The 21,175-nt window shown below is 45.6% G+C and overlaps 1 protein-coding gene and 1 long non-coding RNA gene across 2 annotated transcripts in view; one reads left to right on the forward strand and one right to left on the reverse strand.

Moving 5' to 3' along the window:
• Positions 1-20,274, reverse strand: part of LOC310761005 — an 87,442-nt gene extending 67,168 nt beyond the window's left edge. Inside the window, exon 1 of the long non-coding RNA XR_014547173.1 lies at positions 19,926-20,274. This is a non-coding gene — a long non-coding RNA (uncharacterized lncRNA). The remainder of the gene's footprint in view (positions 1-19,925) is intronic.
• The window catches only part of LOC310760749 (uncharacterized protein), a 43,724-nt gene continuing 28,112 nt past the window's right edge, over positions 5,564-21,175 (forward strand). Inside the window, exons 1-5 of the mRNA XM_083609879.1 lie at positions 5,564-5,664; positions 6,230-6,722; positions 6,918-6,999; positions 7,284-7,366; positions 11,776-11,902. Of these exons, the coding sequence (XP_083466005.1) occupies positions 6,573-6,722; positions 6,918-6,999; positions 7,284-7,366; positions 11,776-11,902 (442 nt within the window). The 5' untranslated portion in view covers positions 5,564-5,664; positions 6,230-6,572. The remainder of the gene's footprint in view (positions 5,665-6,229; positions 6,723-6,917; positions 7,000-7,283; positions 7,367-11,775; positions 11,903-21,175) is intronic.

The raw sequence follows: 21,175 nt of genomic DNA on the forward strand, positions 1-21,175 counted from the left end.
AAAGAAATAGAGGAAAACAACAGAATGGAAAGAACCAGAGATCTGTTCAAGAAAATTGGAGATATGAAAGGAACATTTCGTTCAAAGATTGCCATAATAAAGGACAAAAGTGGTAAGGACCTAACAGAAGCAGAAGACATCAAGAAGAGGTGGCAAGAATACACAGAGGAATTATACCAGAAAGATATGGATGTCTCGTACACCCCAGGTAGTGGGGTTGCTGAGCTTGAGCCAGACATCCTGGAGAGTGAAGTCACATGGGCCTTAGAAAGCACTGCAAATAACAAGGCCAGTGGAAGTGATGGTATTCCAGCTGAACTATTTAAAATTTTAAAAGATGATGCTGTTAAGGTGCTACACTCAATATGCCAGCAAGTTTGGAAAACTCAGCAGTGGCCAGAGGATTGGAGAAGATCAGTCTACATCCCAATCCCAAAGAAAGGCAGTGCTAAAGAATGCTCCAACTACCGCACAATTGCACTCATTTCACACGCTAGCAAGGTTATGCTTAAAATTCTACAAGGAAGGCTCAAGCAGTATGTGGACCGAGACCTCCCAGAAGTGCAAGCTGGATTTAGAAGAGGCAGAGGAAGCAGAGACCAAATTGCAAACATGCGCTGGATTATGGAGAAAGCTAGAGAGTTCCAGAAAGACATCTACTTCTGCTTCATTGACTATGCAAAAGCCTTTGACTGTGTCGACCACAGCAAACTATTGCAAGTTCTTAAATAAATGGGAGTGTCTCATCACCTCATCTGTCTCCTGAGAAATCTCTATGTCGGACAAGAAGCTACAGTTAGAACTGGATATGGAACAACTGACTGGTTCAAAATTGGGAAAGGAGTACGACAAGGCTGTATATTGTCTCCCTGCTTATTTAACTTATATGCAGAATTCATCATGCGAAAGGCTGGGCTGGATGAATCCCTAGCCGGAATTAAGATTACTGGAAGAAATATCAACAACCTCAGATATGCAGATGACACAACCTTGATGGCAGAAAGTGAGGAGGAATTAAAGAACCTTTTATTGAGGGTGAAAGAGGAGAGTGCAAAATATGGTCTGAAGCTCAACATCAAAAAAACAAAGATCATGGCCACTGGTCCCATCACCTCCTGGCAAATAGAAGGAGAAGAAATGGAGGCAGTGAGAGATTTTACTTTCTTGGGCTCCATGATCACAGCAGATGGTGACAGCAGCCACAAAATTAAGAGACGCCTGCTTCTTGGGAGGAAAGCAATGACCAACCTAGACAGCATCTTAAAAAGTAGAGACATCACCTTGCCAACAAAGGTCCGTATAGTAAAAGCTATGGTTTTCCCAGTAGTGATGTATGGAAGTGAGAGCTGGACCATAAAGAAGGCTGATCGCCGAAGAATTGATGCTTTTGAATTATGGTGCTGGAGGAGACTCTTGAGAGTCCCATGGACTGCAAGAAGATCAAACATATCCATTCTGAAGGAAATCAGGCCTGAGTGCTCACTGGAAGGACAGATCGTGAAGCTGAGGCTCCAATACTTTGGCCACCTCATGAGAAGAGAAGACTCCCTGGAAAAGACCCTGATGTTGGGAAAGATGGAGGGCACAAGGAGAAGGGGACGACAGAGGACGAGATGGTTGGATAGTGTCTTCGAAGCTACAAACATGAGTCTGACCAAACTGCGGGAGGCAGTGGAAGACAGAAGTTCCTGGCATGCTCTGGTCCAAGGGGTCACGAAGAGTCGGAAACGACTAAACAACAACAACAACAAACAATTGTGCTATAGAAGTACATGCCATATACGAAGTATCAAGATAATAGAACTTTTAACACAGTGGTTTCTTCAGTGAACCACAACTTATTTTTCAGGGGGGGAAATCAAGGAAAAAATATAATCCCCCCCCGTAGCTCTGGGAGCAGCGGAGAGGCTGCACGCAGCCTGTGCACTACTCCAAGACCTTCTCCCTGCTTTTGCGGGAGGTGGTGGAATTCCCCCACCTCCCAAGCGCGACTCCTGCAGGCTTTTCGACCAGGAGGGAGAAGGGACTGAAACGGCGCTACTCCAAGACCTTCTCCCTGCTTTTGCGGGAGGTGGCGGAATTCCCCCATCTCCCGCAAAAGCCCACAGGAGGGAGAAGGGACTTACTCAGCCAGTCAGTCCCTTCTCCCTCCTTGGGGAAAAGCACCCAAGAGTGGTGCGCTCTTTAAAGGCTGCACGGCTCCTGCGGGATTTTCTATGAGGTGGGGGAATTCCCCCATCTCCCGCAAAAGCCCACAGGAGGGAGAAGGGACTTACTCAGCCAGTCAGTCCCTTCTACCTCCTTGGGGAAAAGCACCCAAGAGTGGTGCGCTCTTTAAAGGCTGCACGGCTCCTGCGGGATTTTCTATGAGGTGGGGGAATTCCCCCATCTCCCGCAAAAGCCCACAGGAGGGAGAAGGGACTTTAAAGAGTGCGCGGCTCCTGCGGGCTTTTCAACCTAGCTTGTGGGGCTGGCGCTGCTTTTCCCCACCGCCAGCCTCAAAGCCGGGTCGTGGAGCAGCGCTTAGGAGTCACACGCCTTCCCGCTGTCCCTCCCCCCAGCTTGTGGGGCTGGCGGTGGGGGGAAGCGCTGCTTTCCCCCACTTCTAGCCTCAAAGAGCAGACTCTCCTGGCTTCAGCGAAGCAACACGAAGCCTCCAGAAAGCAATGCGAAGCCTCCGTTGCTATCGCTGAAGCCAAGGACGCACACACATTTCTCCTTCATTTTTGGAGGGGAAAAAGTGTGTCCTATAGGGCGAAAAATACGGTATATAGACAGGCGCAGCATTTATTTTAGCTTCAGGTGACAGAAATCTGCAGCTGTAAGGTTTTCTTCTTTAAGTGACCCCTTTAAAACAACAAATGTAAAACAAACTTTATCCATTCACAGGTTTGTTAATTTGTTCAAGTATGTTGAATTACAACATTATATTCATTTATATTACTTAGAATATGTGCAACGGATGAAGCCCATGAGAGCGAAACAAGGCATTATTCCGGAAATCCTTGTCAACACTGTGGAACTGTAGTAGGCTCCAATCTGGACTTTATGAACGTATGTGGAACAGAAACTAGCAGACATTTGGTCTTTCGAATGAACTGATTTACTGGGGACTTCAGTCTATATTATTGCAATTTATGTGTTGTTTATGTGCAATATAAACCTTTGATATTGTGATAAGAATGTATAGAAGAGTATTGTTTATGTGAATGCACAGCCGATTACATCTTGTGTGTTTGTCAATTCCGGAACAGCATTCCCGACCCAGATTTTCACAGGAAGTCCCTAAGATGATTCCCCTTTCAAACAGGATACGTGAACCTAGGCCAGTAGGGTCCTCCTCACTGGCAGACGAAGAACCCCTTCCCCAAAGCCCCTCCCTCCCCACTTCCTCATGGGGGTCCCCCACACTATCCATCACTCACCAGGATGGCTTTGGCCGTCTCCTGCTTGGAGCACTTCAGGGTTCGGAGCCCCCTGAGCTGAGCTGCCTGGCAGTTCTGAATCACCTCTGGCAGGTACAGCTGATCTTCCTCCAGCAGCTGAAAGGCAAAAGTCAGTTCCTCAGGAAGGGAGGGCTTCTCCACCTCCGAGAGTGCAGATTGGGGGGCAAGGAGGGCAGGTGTGAGTCCCTGCTCTGGTTCTCTCCAATACTCACCTCTGGGGGAGGGATGTACAACTGCAGCACATCTGCAAAGAGAAGGACATGGGGACAGGTGAGTCCCTCCCTGAGCACCTGGCAAGGCTATTCCAAGTGTTTTCTCCTGGATTCCAAGCCCTACTGCAGGGGAGGAGGGACTCCCCAGGCCTTGGGGGCAAATCCTGACCTCCTTCAACCAGAATATGGCTCCCCAGGCCAGGGGTAGGCAAGCTAAGGCCTTGGGGCCAGATGCAGCCCAATCATCTTCTCAATATGGCCCGCGGACAATTCTGGAATCAGGATTCTTTTATATGAGTAGAATGTGTCCTTTTATTTAAAATGCCTCTCTGGGTTATTTGTGGGGCATAGGAATTCGTTCACCCCCCCATATAATCTGGCCCCCTATATGCTCTGAGGGACGGTGGACCGGCCCACGGCTGAAAAAGGTTGCTGACCCCTGCCCCAGGCTAACAAGATGGTCAATATCCAGTTCCACTCCACCCTTTTAAAATTTAAGTATCAAAATAGATCCCAGCTTTCAGAGCATGTAAACCACATGAGTGGAAAGACCGCACAAAAATAGGACTATACTTCCTTCTCCCACCTTTAAAGTAAACGTCTACGTAACGAAACCAAATTGACCCAAGTCTGCCTTCCTCCGCCAACCTCAGTTTCGCTCTTCAAGCCAAAAGACAACACTTCGCCATCCCTGGGCGAAACCCGCTGGCCTTCCATTGGTAGAGCCGCCACCACGCCTGCGGCGTTTACCACAGTGCGACGCAAGGACTGAGCGGATGGCGAGATGCCTTAAGCCTCAGACACTTGGCGGGTTCTGAAATGGCCATGCAGGCCAGATTCACGACCCTGGCAGGCTGGATTCGGCCCATGGGACATAGTTTGTGGACCCCTGGTCTACACTGACTGGCAGCAGCTCCCCAGAGTTTCAGGCAGGGATTTCGTCCAGCCCTTGCAGATGTCAGGGGTTCACCCTGGGACATTCTGCATGCCAAGCAGATGCTCTAGGGCTCCCCATATTTCCCTAGCCTTTCAATGTTATGCTATTAGCAAGCGTGGAGATTCCACCTGCCTCTTTCGAAAGGAGAACACTCACTTGATCAATCTAATAAACAAACAAACAAATAATACCCCGCCCGTCGGATTTTACCAGCCACTCTGGGCGGCTTCCAACAAAATATTAAAATACAATAGTCCATCAAATTTTAAACATAAAAATAACAACAATCCATTTTCAGTCCATTCAATTAGCAATTAAGCATTTCTGGAAAGGGAAATGGCATACTTTTGTATATTAGCATAAAAAGCATGCGTAAGAAAGTATTACTCATTTATGATGAGAATAGGATTTATTTATTTTGAACTTCGCTGGGTTCCTCCTTGGTAGCCAGTGCGATTGTTTCAGCAGGGCTAGAACTCAGGACCCGCTGCCTTGAGGGACATCTAAGAGCAGATGGGCAGGGAAAGGTCTCCCTTGGGAGATGGTGGACTCTCCTTCCTTGGAGGTTTCTGAGCAGAGATCGGGCGGCCATCTGCCATGGATGCTTTAACTGAGATTCCTGCATTGCTGGGGGTTGGACTAGATGACCCTGGGATCCCCTCCTATCTCTCCACTCCTGAATTCTAGGAGGAGCTTCCTTGCCTCCTGCAAAGCCCTTTTCCCTGCAAGCTCTTCCTCTGGTTTCTGGCCAAGGGAGGGAGATGCTCAGAGTCCAGCCAAGAGCCTCACCCCCAAAAGGATATCTGGGCATTGGCATAGCCAGGGGGGCAGCTGTCCCCCTAAATCCATAAAAAATAATAGAAATCTGAGGTTCTGCCAAGCGAGAGAGGGCTGAGCTGGAGGGACTCGGCTTGGCAAGGGTTAAAGAGAAGTGAGCTGCCTTCCTAGAGAGGCCAGGAAGCAAGAAAGGGCCAGGTGCTCCAGAGCCAAGGCCCCTCCCTCCCCAGTCCTTTCCTTGCTTTGGGGTCTCTCCTGCAAGGGCTGCCTCGCTGTCCCCTCCTGGGATCTGGTGAGTCTCCTCTCTCTCCCCCCAGAGGGTGCAGTGGGGAGACGGGGGGGGGTCCCAGGGCTGCAGCAGGGGAGGATGCCTGGGGGGCCTGATCAGGGAGGGGCCAGGTCTGCCACGCTCTCCTTCCTGGAGATCAGAGGATCCCAAACTCAGATGGCCCTCCGCCCCCCCTTTCAGAAAAAATATCCCTTCTTTAAACAAAGGAGTCCCTGGCACTTTAACTCTGTGTGACATCGCTCAGCCTCATTGCACAACAGAGGAAACATGTGCAAATGGTTTTCCAAAGCTGGACTAGGAGGTGAACTAGCATCCCCCCCCAAAGAAACCACCACGTGGAGGAAGGAAGGAAGGAAGGAAAGGTGGGAGAGGAAGGCCAGGAACAAAGAGAGGGATCCCAGCCCATAGTCTGACTGCTGCATTGTGGACCAGTTTCCCAGTCGTCTCCAAGGGCAGCTCCCCACGGAGGCCACTGCAGCAATCCCCTCACACCCAGAGCATGGCATCCCAGGACCACATCCTCCACATCCTACAAATTCTGTAACAGAACAATGTATTTGCTTTGTAGGATTTGCTAGAGCCTCTCATTAAGATGGACAGAACTTGTCAGAAGACCAAAGGGTTCCTTCCGATCTCTCAAAGGCTTCCTGAGAGCACAAATGGATCAACAAGATTCAGCTGGCCCTGAAGCAGGAAGAGGCCATGCCAGCCAAACTGGGAGCAGTGGGGGATTCTGGGAAATCCCAGTGCAGAAGATCCTGGGTGAGGAAGACACCCTCTGCTCAAAGGTGCAGAGCCAGCAGTTGAGGCAGTTCTGCTGCCAGGAGGCCAAAGGACCCCGAGAGGTTGGCAGCCGACTCTACCACTTTTGCCACCAGTAGCTGAAGCCAGAAAGGCACACGAAAGCTGAGATGCTGGACCTGGTGATCTTGGAGCAGTTCCTGGCTGTCCTTCCCCCGGAGATGGAGAGCTGGGTGAGGGAATGTGGAGAGGAGACCAGTTCCCAGGCGGTGGCCCTGGCCGAAGGTTTCCTCCTGAGTCAGGCAGAGGAGAGAAAGCAGGTGAGAGAGACTTTCGTCTGGATACTCCCAAGGGGCTCCAAGCAGGACAGAGAACATCCCATAATGGTCTGCTGATGGCCCATCCGTTTTCTGGGAAAGCATCTATGGAATGAGATCTCACACCCTTCAAGTCTTTGTCATTCTCTGTCTAATATTTCTCCCCATTCTCTGTTTTGAATCCTTGTTTATTTTCAGGGAAAGGATCTCTTTGCAGAAATGGACCTGGATTCCTGTGAGGCAGAGAGGCCTCCGTTGGACACCAGAGAGAGGCCACTGGGTAAGGAGGAAGGTGGTTTTTCTCCGTTTGGTCTCATTCTGTTGGTTTTCCAAGTCATCTGAGGGTTCTTTTCATCTTGTTTTGCGGGGAGACAGTTGGGAAGAAGGGTCCAGAGGAGGGGAGATGTATTTCTGCACAACCAACATATGAAATGGGCACAAACGTCCAAATGCTCTCAGTAGGTATGGCTTTCTCAACGGCCCATCTGCAGTTAGAGATGCCCTGTTTCACCTGTGAGAGAAGCAGACACTCCTGGCATCCTGTTTACCTTTTATCTCTTGCAGGTGACAGAATGATGCCGGCAAGACCTCCTGATCCGTCTTTTCATGGGGGCAGAAGGGAAGCAGCGGCTGTGGAACCAGATCAGGTCAGGGGAAGATGCCGTGTGGGGACAGAGGCTGAGGGATGGAGCAATGTCATGGACTGGTTGGGGACAGAGGAATGGTGGAAGGATACAGCTGGGGAACCAGGAAGGAAGATGGCTGAGATCCAAAGAAGTGGAGGTAGAAGAAGAATGGGTGGTCAGAGGGGGAAGAGGGAGAAGCCTGGGAAGAGGAGGTGTCAGAAGCTGAAGGGGTTAGAGGGCTTAGTGAGCTGGGAGACTCTGTGGCAGAATGCAGTGCAGAATCAGAGGCAGAAGAGGAAGGAGGCGAGTGGGAGAGGAAGGTCGAGAGGCAGAGGTGAGTCAGGATAAGGAAGAGCCACCGATGGCTCCCTCTTCTTTTTCCTTTTTTTTTAAATGAATATTTATTAAATTTTCCAATTTTAAATAAGGACAAAACGAAAAAGAAAAAGAAAAAAATTAAAAACAATTCAGTATCAATAACAATTTTCAATCACATATTTCTTTGACTTCCTCATACCTCCCCTTCTTGTTCTCTAGTTCAATTTGTTAGTTCAGCAAATCCTAATCTCTTAACATTCCTTTTAAAATATCACCTTATTTTCCACTCAACTTTTTTAAATTTAGTAACAAAAACAATTATAATCCCCATTATCTTTATCATAACAGCTGGAGACCACCAAAGTTCAAACCAACATCTTTTCAAAGTTCATTAGTTTTATAATATTTCTGTAGGTATTCCTTAAATTTCTTCCAATCTTCTTCTGCTGACTTTTCTCCCTGGTCGCGGATTCTGCCGGTCATTTCCGGTGGCTCCCTCTTCTTTTTCCAGAAGCCACCCTCCCTGCTTGTCTCTCAGAGCCAGGAGACCCCGTTCATTGCAGGAATCTCTGCTAGATCATGCTAGAGACAGATGGCCATTCAAAACAGTCTTATTTTATTTCTTGACTTCGGTTACCAGACGTCCCCTTTTCCCAGGGACTGTCCTCGGATTTGTGAATAAGTCTGCGGACAAATACCATCCCTGGCATGTCCCCAGATTTCATCTAATGTCCCCGGGAAACGCAGCAGTGGCAGACTCAGCAGCCCAGAGCTGCGTGAGAGATCCCTGCCCCCTCCTGCTTGCACGCAAGTAGCAGTTGGGATGGGGCTGCTCCGAAAGGCAGTGTAAAGCCTTCCTTCGCAGCTAAGGGATCTACGCTCCCTCCTGCTAGCATGCAAGTAGGAATGGAATTGGGGCTGCTCTGATGAGAAGGGAGGCATCGCGCTGCCCGAGCCTTGCGGCTGCTCTTGGCCTTCCTTCTTCTCCTTCCATGCCTGACCCACCACGCAGCGCTTCCCCATCACCACCACCACCGAAGAACCAACAACTCAGGGGCTACCCAGGCTCATGGAGAAAGGAGATAGAAGCCTCGGAGGAAGGGGAACCGTGGCGGTTGAGGTCAAGGTGGTGGCCGCCCCTCTGCCACCTCCATCGCTGCAGCATCAACGTCCCACACATGTAGTATTATTTATTTATTTATTTATTTATACTTAATGTCCCCAGATTGCTTGAAAAAAATCTGGTAACCTTATACAAGATTGAGCAGTGAATGCTAAAATTGGTTTCTAAGCGGTGGACAAATGTGAACAAATAGTGGCCTGGATTCACCTAACCAGCCCCATCCACTACAAAATGGGGCCTGCCCCCCATTGCTCCCCCCTCCATGCCCCCATGAACCCCTTGAATTTGGCTCTAGGGCATTGGGAGGGAACTCCCTAGAACAGCTCATGAGGAAAGGAGAAAGTGGATCCTTCCCTTGGGGAAACTGGAATGCTTGCGTAGGCAGAATGAATTGGAAAACACAAGGTGGAGTACCACCTATTTGCACAATGACGAATACCCATAATTAAAAAGCAGAATAAAATACCGTATTTTTCGCTCTATAGGAGACACCCGAGCATAGGACACACCTAGTTTTTAGAGCAGGAAAACAAGAAAAAAATATTCTGAATCAAACGTTGTATAAACTACTGTATTTAATAAACAACCAGTATATCAGAATCATATTACAGCCATGTAAAGTGATCAGCAGTCAACAGTGGCATTAAGAACCACCACCACTGTCATTAACAAATGAAGAGAGACTTTAAGGTTTGAGTACTCTTCTAGTCTTCTGTGAACCCCAAGAACTCATCGCTGCTAGAGTCAGAATTTATGAAGCTCAGTTGCTCACAATCACTGACATCACTTTCTTCGCTGTCTTCATGTAAAATACCATCTTCGTTTCCACCCAAAGCATTGCTAATGCAACATTTTTTGAATGACTGGACAACAATTTCCTCCTTCACCGAGTGCCATGATGTTTTCACCCATTCACAAACTTGAGTGATAGTGGGCCTCTTCATTTGTCCAGTGGGTGTTAGATCATGATTACCATTAGCCATCCATTTGTTCCACTCTTCTCGCATAAAGACCTTAAATGGCTTGTTGATGGAAACGTCGAGAGGTTGCAACTGGCTGGTAAGACCTCCAGGAATTACAGCTAGATGAGTCTTCACTTCTTTAAAGCACTTTTTTGTAGTTTCGCTAATATGTGCTCTAAACTGGTCAAGTACTAATAAGGCAGGTTTTTTCAAAAGCGTGGTCCAGGACGTTTGGACCACACTTTTTCAACCCATACTCTCATTCCATTTTCGTCAATCCATTCTTTCTCATGAACATGTACAAATAATTCCTCGTGGAATCACTTCTTTTGGAAATGTTTTCCTTTTGAAAATTAACATGGGTGGCAATTTGGTGCCATCTGCACAGCAAGACAACACAACCGTGTAATGGGTTTTCTCATGTCCAGAGGTTTTCATGGCGATAGTTTTGGCACCTTTCAGATCAACAGTCCTATTAGATGGCACATCAAAGATTAGCAGGACTTCATCCATATTCCCAATGTGGCCAATTTCAAATCCATTTCTCTTCCTAGCATCAATTACAAATTTATGAAAAGACAGAATCTTAGATTCATATTCTTCTGGCATTTTTTGTGCCATTCTAGTTTTGGTGCGCATAGCAAGGCCACATCGCGTCATAAATCTGTAGCACCATGATGGTGAGCCAGTAAAATCATGAATGCCTTTCTCTAAAGCAATGCTTTTGGCTTCATATATTATCATTTTTGTAGAGACTACAAAGCCATTATTCCGGTGATTGGTGATCCATTCTTTCATGGCAATGTCCATCTGTGGCTACTTTGTAGCATTTCCACAAAATGTGTGCTTACTTCTATCTGCTTTTTCAAGCTGATCCTCCTGTTTCCTCCACTGTCTTATCATTTTTTCAGTTGGAGGTGGTCCAAAATGTCTCTCTGCTGCTCAGTTTCCATGCTCCTTAGCGTATTTTACTACCTCTAGTTTAAAAGGAATCTTATATGCTAGTCTTTTCTGCTTTATCATCCTTATCAGAATGGGGGAGGTTTTCTGCAAGAAAATACAGTGATTAAGGAACTGTCAGTAATGTACAGTACAGTATCTCCAGTGTTTACCATTGAGCGCTTAACTGCCTCCCCCCAATATTTTATTCAAGTTGGAAGAGGGAGGGAGGGAGGGAGGGAAGGAAGGGAGGGAGGGAGAGGGAGAGGGAGAGCTCAACCTGTGGGTCCCCAGATGATGTTGGACTACAACTCCTATCATTCCTCAACTCCCATCTTCCCTGAGCTCTGGCCTTGCTACCTAGGGGTGATGGGAGTTGTAGTTCAACATCTGGGGACCCACAGGTTGAGAAAGGCTGAATTGTATGTGAGGTGGGGCTTAACTGCCCCCCTCTAATATTTTATTTAAGGTGAAAGAGGGAGGGAGGGAGAGAAGGAAGGAAGAGAGAGGATGTCTGTGAGGGCAGCTGCCTTGCCTCGTGGAACCAGAGCAAAAGGAGGAAATTCCGGGAATTACCGGCACAGTAAGCTGGGGGAGGGGCGGAAGGGGCTATCCCCATCCTTCCGGCTCATTGTAAAGCCAGCAGAGTAAGAGCTGCTTACACGTGTGCAAGCGGCTCTCCCTTTGCTTAAATTACAGTCAGCTGGGGGAGGGGCAGAAACAGCTGGCCTCGGGGCTGAAGGGGGAAGCCCGGGGTTTTCCCAGCCAGCCCCCAAGAGCGGCTCACGGGACAGTGGGCAAACTGCACGCAGCCTCTCCGCTGCGCCCTGAGCTTGGAGGGGCTGGAGGGGGAAGCCTCAGGACCACACATTCGCTCCATAGGACGCACAGACTTCTCCCCATAGTTTTTAAGGGGGGAAATGTGCACCCTATGGAGCGAAAAACACGGTAAGCATCCAGAATTAAAATGTGCACCAAAGCAATCCTATTGAAACAACACTACAATTAACAGGAAGGAAACAACAGAGCATTGTGGAGCAGATCATATTTCTGCTGTCTCAGAGGAGGACATTTCCCTTTTCTTTTAGGGTCCAGTGTGCTTTGAAGATGTCGTTGTTCGTTTCACGGACGAGGAGTGGGCGTTGCTGGATCCTGAGCAGAGAGCTCTGCATAAGGACGTCATGGAGGAGAATTGTGGGATCGTAGCCTCTCTTGGTAAGCCTCCCTGTGGGATCGTCATATCTGCCTGGAAATTCAAAAAATACCTCAATGTGACCAACCTCATCTATTTTCACAGAGCTCAACAGCGCCCCCATAACACCTGGGAACCTAACACCCCCACAATAAAGAGTAAATTACAGTTTTTTCTTTGAACAATCTTTCTCAAATTATTCCTTTTTCTACCAGGATTGGGCTGGTCTGAACTTCTGAGGCAATCTTAAATGTCAGCTTCAGAATTGTTAGGAAAGATAAGTAGCTTCAGGTTTTCTGGTTTTGTTTTTGCTCCTGTCAGTCTTGGGTTGACCAAAGAGACGACGGACATTGGAGATGGAGGGGATGCCATGACTGGGCCAAACAAAATTCATCCCAGAGAAGACCTGGGCTTATTGAATTTAAGGTAGTAGTAGCAGTGATGATGATGATGATGATAGTAATAGTAATACAGTGGTACCTCGGTTTACAAACTTAACAACAACAACAATAATAGTAATAACAAGAGTAATACAGTGGTACCTAGGGTAACAAACTTAATCTTTTCTGGAACAGGACTGTTCTTAAATCGAGGTAACACTGTGATAATAATACTAATTATTATTTCTATCCTGCCCATATGTCTGGGTTGCCCCAGCCACTCTGAGCGGCTTCCAACGCGTATATAATCATGAAACATAAATAATAATAATCTGATCCCATAGAAAAAGAACATTAACTTTAAAATTAACAACTTATACTAGTGGCCAAACTTGTGGAAATCTTTTGTGAAAAGTGTATTTCTGAGGTTTGATGTCTCATAACACCACTTTTGTGTGGAGTAATACCATAAAATTATACAGCAATGGAAAGATAATTTAATGAAAAATGTAATGCAATGACTTTTATGAAGGAGTATTTATTAGAACAGCAGTCATAAAGAAAAAATGTGAAACCTTTGGTAACCATTGGTAACCTTTAGCTTTCATTACGGCCTTACAACGCCTTTCCATGAAGTGAACCAAGTTTTTAGTTCTGCAGCTGTAAGAATGCCAAACCAAGACTCAATTATTGTCTCTGTTAATTGGGCTTTATTGCTGGGTTGCTTCTGACTAACAAGTTTCTTTAGTTGGCTCCATAGATTTCTGATTGGGTTCATGTTTGGGCTATTCCCAGGCCATTCCGGCAGTGAAATAAGATTATCTTGAAAGCACCTTTTGCACACAGCAGCAACATGACATGGAACTGAATCCTGTTGAAATAGAAAACAAATAAACAAACGAACAAATAAATAAATAAATATAAATAAGTAAATATTTATAAAAATATATATAAACGCTTCAATATCGGCAAAAAGATCAGCTGCGGAACGCTTCAGTTTGGGCTAAAGTAATTCATTCATGTATTCGGGGGCATTTACATTCCTATTAATGGTGCAAATTCTGCCCACACTTTTTGCTGCCATACAACCCCAGATCATCACACTATCTGGGTGTTTCACGGTTGGTGTAATGCAAGTAGGATGTAAATCTTCTCTGATTCTTTTCCTTGCGTATTTCATGCCATCACCACCAAGCAAGGAGATTTGGGTCTCATCCCTCCAAATAACACTGTCCAGTTAACATGGGTTTAATCTTTCAACTTTGCTTGAGAGATAACAATGGCATTTTCCTTAGAATTCTGACATTTAGACCAGTCCTTGCACTCACCTTCACAGTACATTGTGCTATGTCATCTTGTATACACTCAGATGATTTTCTTCTGTCATGTAGGGACAGTCTCTCTATTCTTCGATCGTTATCTGCCTTTGTGCACCTTTTCCTGCCTTTACCAGTCTGATTTTATAGTGACTGAGTCTCCTTATACCTCTTCAAAAATATAGAAAGGCCATCTTTGGTTAAGTTTTTCCCAATCTTTCATCTAATTTCTTCATAACGGAAGCCTTGTTCAGTAAATACTACGATTTTACATCTCTTTCTGGGTGACCAGTCAACTTTTTGTGCCATTTCTACAATTTTATTATGTTTTACAGACTAAGCAAATTGTGCTTCCTTTTTCTGGTTACTTGGCTATAACATTTGATAGAATATGGATAATTAAATGAACTTTGTGGAATTGCATTCTTGATTAAATTATCTTCCCATTGATATATAATTTTATGATATTACTCCAAAAGAAGTGGTGTTGTGAGCCATCAAACCTCTGAAATACACTTTTTTCCAAAAAGCTTCCATAATTTTGACCACTACTGTATATCAAACAAAGCAAGATTCAACAACACATCAGAATCTCATAATAAATATGTTGGTTAATGACAAACAACACAGGTAATGAACACACACCCAACTCCCTTCAGTTCTTCTCCATTTGTTCCTGAGGCTCTAACCCCTTTTTGTCTCCATTGCAGATTGTGATGAAACGGAAATCGAGAACAAAGGTGATCACGACATAATCCCCAGAGAGGAGAAGCCACGTAAAAATTTGGAGTGTGGAGAAAGCTGCAGTCAGAGCTCCCATTCCACTTCCCATCACCAAAATCTCATTGGAAAGAAACTCTATCACTGCATGGAATGTGGAAAAAGCTTCAGTCACATCTCCTCTCTCACTTACCATCAAAGAATTAATACAGGGGAGAAACCCTATCAGTGTGTGGAATGTGGAAAGAGCTTCAGGAATAGCTCCGATCTCACTTCCCATCAGAGAATTCATACAGGGGAGAAACCCTATCAGTGCGTGGAATGTGGAAAGAGCTTCACTGATAGCTCCTCTCTCACTTCCCATCGAATAATTCATACAGGAGAGAAACTATATCAGTGCTTTGAATGTGGAAAGAGCTTCAGGAATAGCTCCTCTCTCACTTCCCATCATAGAATTCATACAGGGGACAAACCATATCAGTGTGTGGAATGTGGAAAGAGCTTCAGGAGGAGCTACAGTCTCACTTCACATCAAAGAATTCATACAGGGGAGAAACCATATCAGTGTGTGGAATGTGGAAAGAGCTTCAAGAAAATCTCGAATCTCACTTCCCATCAAAGAATTCAAAGCTGCAGTCAGAGCTCCCATTCCACTTCCCATCAACAAAATCTTATTGGACATAAACTCTATCAGTGCATGGAATGTGAAAAGAGCTTCAGTCAGAGCTCCCATCTCACTTCCCATCGAAGAACTCATACAGGGGAGAAACCCTATCACTGTGTGGAATGTGGGAAGAGGTTCCATACGCGCTACAGGCTCACTTCCCATCAAAGAATTCATACAGGGGAGAAACCCTATCAGTGTGTGGAATGTGGAAAGAGCTTTAGTCACAGCAACAATCTCATTAACCATCAAAGAATCCATACAAAGGTTGGAAAAACCATTTTACAGATTTAGGAGCCAGGCAAATCTGCACTTTTTTAACCAGGCCTTTGACTGATTGACATTTAATGCCCTTTTAAAATGTGGTGTTTTGTGTTTTTATGTTGTAACCATCTTGAGACCTGTGGGTGTAGGAATAGGCGCCAATGCTTAAAGACCTAGGGGTCTCCCCCCCCCAATAAAACATTTAAGGAGGCCACCCCCCAGGGTTTGTTTTTTTGCTTTATTTCCAAACGCAACCTTTTATCCTTCTCTTAAAAAATTAAAAAATAAACTCACAAAGGTCATGAGGAAAACAAAATACAATAAAATACAAACGTGGACAGGTCCCATCTTTGCAGGCAAAACGGAAAAGTAAAGCAGGCTTTCCCAAACTTGGGTCCCCAGCAACTCCCAGACTACAGTTCCCATCATCCCTCCCCATTGGTCCTGCTAGATAGGGGTGATGGGAGTTGTAGTCCAAAAACAGCTGGAGACCCAAGTTTGCTTTAAAGGGAAAGTAGGCTGGCCCTGTGACACCCTCTGCTGGACAAAAGCACTGCCCCAGAATCTGAACCACCCCCAGTACTGCTAATTGGAATTAATAGAACGCAAAACAGAAGTTTGATCGGCACTTCAACCCTTAGGGAGCTTCTAGGTGCTTTCTGCGCCACCTAGAGTACCCACACATAGGAGAACAAATGAAAGACAAACACAAGGGGCAGAAAAAAACCTGGAAAGGGCCATACCAAATGGAGATCCGGTGTGAAGAGGTCACTTTCCCCACTGCTGAACAATGCCACAGGTAGAGGAGATGGAATGCTGGAAGTTTCTCTGGGGCAAGGGGAGCTGCTGGGAAATTGAACTACAGGTTCAAAGTATTACCTTTTTTAAAAAAATTGCTTCCATTATAGGCATTGCCATTCAAATGACGTGCATGCATCATGTGATTGATTGTGCAAGGCGGGCCTTAACTGGCCCCCCACCAATATTTTATTCAATTCGGCACCACTGGGTCAGGTGGTTTCCAAATTAAATAAAGACATAAATCTCCTTCCTTTGCACATGTTCCAGCTTGTCAATATCCTCATTTATTCTTTTGAAAATTTATTTGCCCTTCATCTGAAGATTTTACAATATAAACATAGAGGATAAAAGCATGGCTTTATCAAAAACTAGACAAGCCAGAGAAATCTCTCCTTTTCTTTTCTTTTTTTTGGATGGAGTTACAAAGTTTGTTGATCAGGGGACTGCTGTGGAAATTGTGCATCTCGATTTCAGTAAGGCTTTTGACAAAGTCCTCTGTGATATTTATGTGAGGAAGGTGGTAAAATGTGGGCTGAATGAGGTAACTGTTAGGTGGATTTGACTGACCAAACCCAAAGAGGACTCCTTCATGGTTCCTCCTCATCCTGGGGAAAAGTGACAAGAGGGGTGCTGCTGGGTCTTGATAAATGACATGGATGAAGGAACTGAGGGGATGCTCATCACATTTGCAGACGACACCAAAGGGATCATAAACAGCGGCCAGAATCTTGATTGCACTATATTGGAAGACGGAAGAAATACCATCAAAGGAACAATGGCAAGAACAACTGATGAACTATGCAGAGTTGGCTAAGCTAACAGATTAACTATTTTAACCTTATTTTCCCTTTAATACTCCAATGATCTATCTGTACTTAATTCCTTCTAACATTTCTACTAAAGCCGTGTAACTTCATTCCAACATTTTTCTAACACTCATTACTTTTACAATATTTCTATAAATAGTCTTTAAACTTTTTCCAGTCTTCTTCCACCATCTCTTCTCCCTGGTCTCGGATTCTGCCAGTCGTTTCCGCCAATTCCATATAGTCCATCAACCTGGTAATCTTCTGTCCAAGGCTCTTAACTCTTTTCCAAGTCCCTTCTGCAAGTCTTCTTCATATTTATGCATGCACTTTACTTTGTCTTCTGTTGATCTTATTCTTATTTTCCTTCCTTTGATGCTGAAGAGTAGATCTCGGGGAAACTCCCACCTAGTGATGTTTTTATTCCTTCTCGACAGGGCAACCAAATCTCCATAGTTAAAACTAAGATGCAAAAGATATTTCAGGACGTGTTTCAGGATTCCTCCAAATCTGAAGGCCCCCACAGCTCCAATCTCCTCCTGACCCAAGTCCAGGTCCCAAAAATCAGCAAATCCCTGCGTGGGGGGATCTATCAAACTTTCCTTCTCCATTCCAAGCAGGGCTCCAATCCTCAAAATCTGACTTTCACTAAATTCAATCATGGAAGGCATCAACTTATTGTCATCAAATTGCATCTGTAAGGCCAGGGCTCTCTCCCTCTCCACTTGTGTTACTTTAGGTTCAACGGCAACGACTTTCTCCCTAGCCTTCTCCACAGTTTGCCATGTCAAAGTAGATTCCTGTATCAATTCCTGAATAGTTTCTGTATTGATGTTCACTTTTTGTTCCAAATTGTTCACTCTTTGTCCCAAATTACCAATTTTGGTAGTTGTCACGTCCATCTTCTTGTGGAGCTGTTCCAGTGAGTCATTTATCTTACATAATGCAGCCACTAAGGCTTCTTCTGTCGACATTCTTAACCGATTCAAGGTCAGTCCCAGATTCTCAGAGCTTTTTATCTTGCAGCTGGAAATTCCCCCAGCTCAATTCTTGTAACAGTTTCAAAGGCTTCCTCTAGAGGGAAACAGTTTCTATTTGTATCGATCCTTTTAAACAATTTTCTTTTTGTAAAATTGGGAGCCATTGAGGGAACGGCAGTGAGAAGGACCCCTTTTGTGTGTTTGTGTAAAATGGTTGGTTGCCCCAAATCTTTGCCCCAGGGGGTCCCAAAGGGGAAATAAGGGTGAAGTACTGAACCATCAACAATGGAAGAAAGGTTGCCAAGGTCCAAAAATAACATGAAGGATTCTTTCCACAGGTAAATTTCAGAGTTCTCCCACTCTGAATTGTATCTGAGTAGTTGTTTTTTTTAATGGATTTTTATTGATTTTATCAGGTTTTGTTTCGTGTGTATATACCTCTGCATTACAGCAGGGACATCCAACTTCCAAGATGCTGAGATCTACTCCCAGTAATAAAAACCTGCCAGTGATCTACCCATTGTCTTTGCCCAGACTTGTTGAGCTTTTCTCAGGGAGCAGTGACCAGAGTTGTGGATCGACCAGTAGATCACGACTGACCGATGCCTCCATTCTAGGAACAGCATCCCTGACACAGAATTTCACAGAAAGTCCTTATGATGATTCCCCTTTCAGACAGGATACCTGAACGTAAGCCAGTAGGGTCCGCCTCTCTGGCAGACGGACAACCCCTTCTCCAAAGCCCCTCCCACCCCCACCTCCGCATGGTGGTCCCTCCTCAGAACAGCCTCTGCTGTCTGGTGCTTGGACACCTGAAGGGCATGGAGGCCTCTCAGGGCAGCTGCCTGGCAGCTCTGTCACCTGGAGCAAGAGGTCTTGTTCTGGCTCCAGCAAAAGTCAGGCTGTCAGTTCCTCACAACTGAGAGTCCTGGCAGCGGGGAGCAGGTCTGAGGGATCCTCTCCCTCATTAATAGTTGTCAACTTTTCCCTTTTCATGCGAGGAATCCTGTTCGGAATAAGGGAATTTCCCTTCAAAAAAGGGAAACGTTGACAGCTATCCTCTCCCTACTCGTTTCCTCAAATACTCATCATTGCTGGATGACGAAAACCTGTGGCACATCTTCAAGAACAGAAAAACAAGTAATAAATGAAATAAGAAGCGAAATAAGAAGCTGAGACAATAAGAATCCACTGATTGCCTCGCCTTGTCCTCCATCAACTGCCACCAACTGCTCTCTCCTCCACTCGCCTCACTGCTAACCCAAAATGGCCGCCTGCAAGTCTATGGCTTTTACCGGTCCTTGTCACCATGGCAACCCCCCCTCACCTGGAACAGCATCCCTGACACAGAATTTCACAGAAAGTCCTTATGATGATTCCCCTTTCAGACAGGATACCTGAACGTAAGCCAGTAGGGTCCGCCTCTCTGGCAGACGGACAACCCCTTCTCCAAAGCCCCTCCCACCCCCACCTCCGCATGGTGGTCCCTCCTCAGAACAGCCTCTGCTGTCTGGTGCTTGGACACCTGAAGGGCATGGAGGCCTCTCAGGGCAGCTGCCTGGCAGCTCTGTCACCTGGAGCAAGAGGTCTTGTTCTGGCTCCAGCAAAAGTCAGGCTGTCAGTTCCTCACAACTGAGAGTCCTGGCAGCGGGGAGCAGGTCTGAGGGATCCTCTCCCTCATTAATAGTTGTCAACTTTTCCCTTTTCATGCGAGGAATCCTGTTCGGAATAAGGGAATTTCCCTTCAAAAAAGGGAAACGTTGACAGCTATCCTCTCCCTACTCGTTTCCTCAAATACTCATCATTGCTGGATGACGAAAACCTGTGGCACATCTTCAAGAACAGAAAAACAAGTAATAAATGAAATAAGAAGCGAAATAAGAAGCTGAGACAATAAGAATCCACTGATTGCCTCGCCTTGTCCTCCATCAACTGCCACCAACTGCTCTCTCCTCCACTCGCCTCACTGCTAACCCAAAATGGCCGCCTGCAAGTCTATGGCTTTTACCGGTCCTTGTCACCATGGCAACCCCCCCTCACCTGGACCTGGGCCCACCTGTCTCCACCTATTGGGAGATGATCTATAATGAAATGAAAAACATGTTTTAAGATAACCTTTGTTAAAAGATCAGAAGCGTTTTTATTAGGTATTTTAGGGCAGGATTTACCAAAAGATAAGGAAAATCTCTTCATGTAAGTGACAACAGCGGCCGGAATTTTACTAGCTCAAAGATGGAAAGGCGATGAAAAACCAGCGAAAGAACACTGGCCAGAAAAGTTGATGGAATACGCTGAAATGGCGAAGCTAACTGAGAGACTTAAAGATCAGGACAATAATGACGTTTAAAAAGATTGCAAACCTTTCAAGATGTATATACAGAAACAATGGATAGAAATGAACTCACTGGCAGGATTTGAGTGATACACTTACAGTGGACAAATACAAACAGAAAATACAATTATGAGGTAAAAATGAGAAGAAGAGTTATAATGAAATGTTATAACCTTCATTTTAATATATAAGGAATACAAAATTATAAGCAAAAGAAACAGAGGTGTTATAAACCAGGAAGGGAAGTTGGGGGAAGTCGCGGGGGGGGGGTGTTAATTGAAATTGTAAAATGTAATTTGAATGTTTGATTCTGTTAAAATTTCTTTAATTAAGTTATATTTTTAAAGAAAGAAAAGCAATGGCTCCTCTTACTTACGGGCCCCACAGACCTCATGGGACACCAGAGCAGATTCCCTTGTTGCTTTTTTGAGTTGACCAGCAATGGGGGTTGCATTTCCTTATTTTCAGGAGGGCTATTGCTGAAGCACATGACATGCTCTTCACACTTAGTTATCTATTAGGAACACAGGCACAAATTATTGTATGTGTGTTTGTATTTGCAAACTACCCCAGGCTCTGAGCAGTGAGATTCCAGGGGTCCCAGGCGCTTCCCCATCTTCGGTTTCCTTGGAACGAAGGTCAGCGGAGACTGTGTTGTCTTTATGATATCTAGTTTTATTTACTCACATACACAACCGGAGTGTCGGACGGAGGGGCTCACAGCATCAAGACCCGAACAGATCTTGCTTCTCTATTAGTGGCAGCTTTGGCTCCAGCACAGAGCAAGCTGGTTTCGGGGTTTCCCACAACTCTCTCTGGGTCTTGCTTTCCTACCTAGCAGCCAGGTGAGATGGGAGGGGGGAGAACAGCCCCCCCATTAGCTGCAGCTCTTGCAACCCAGCTCCTTCGTTGGGGATGCTGAGGAGGACACTCTATGGCCAGCGAAGGCCCTTGTCTTGCCAAGAAACTTGTCTGTGGGAATTGTGCATCCATAATGCTATGGAAAAGGTGAATGTCTTCTAGAATTCTCTGG

This window comes from Podarcis filfolensis (assembly GCF_964270895.1).
Source record: "Podarcis filfolensis genome assembly, chromosome: 4".
In the NCBI taxonomy this organism is placed as follows: domain Eukaryota; kingdom Metazoa; phylum Chordata; class Lepidosauria; order Squamata; family Lacertidae; genus Podarcis; species Podarcis filfolensis.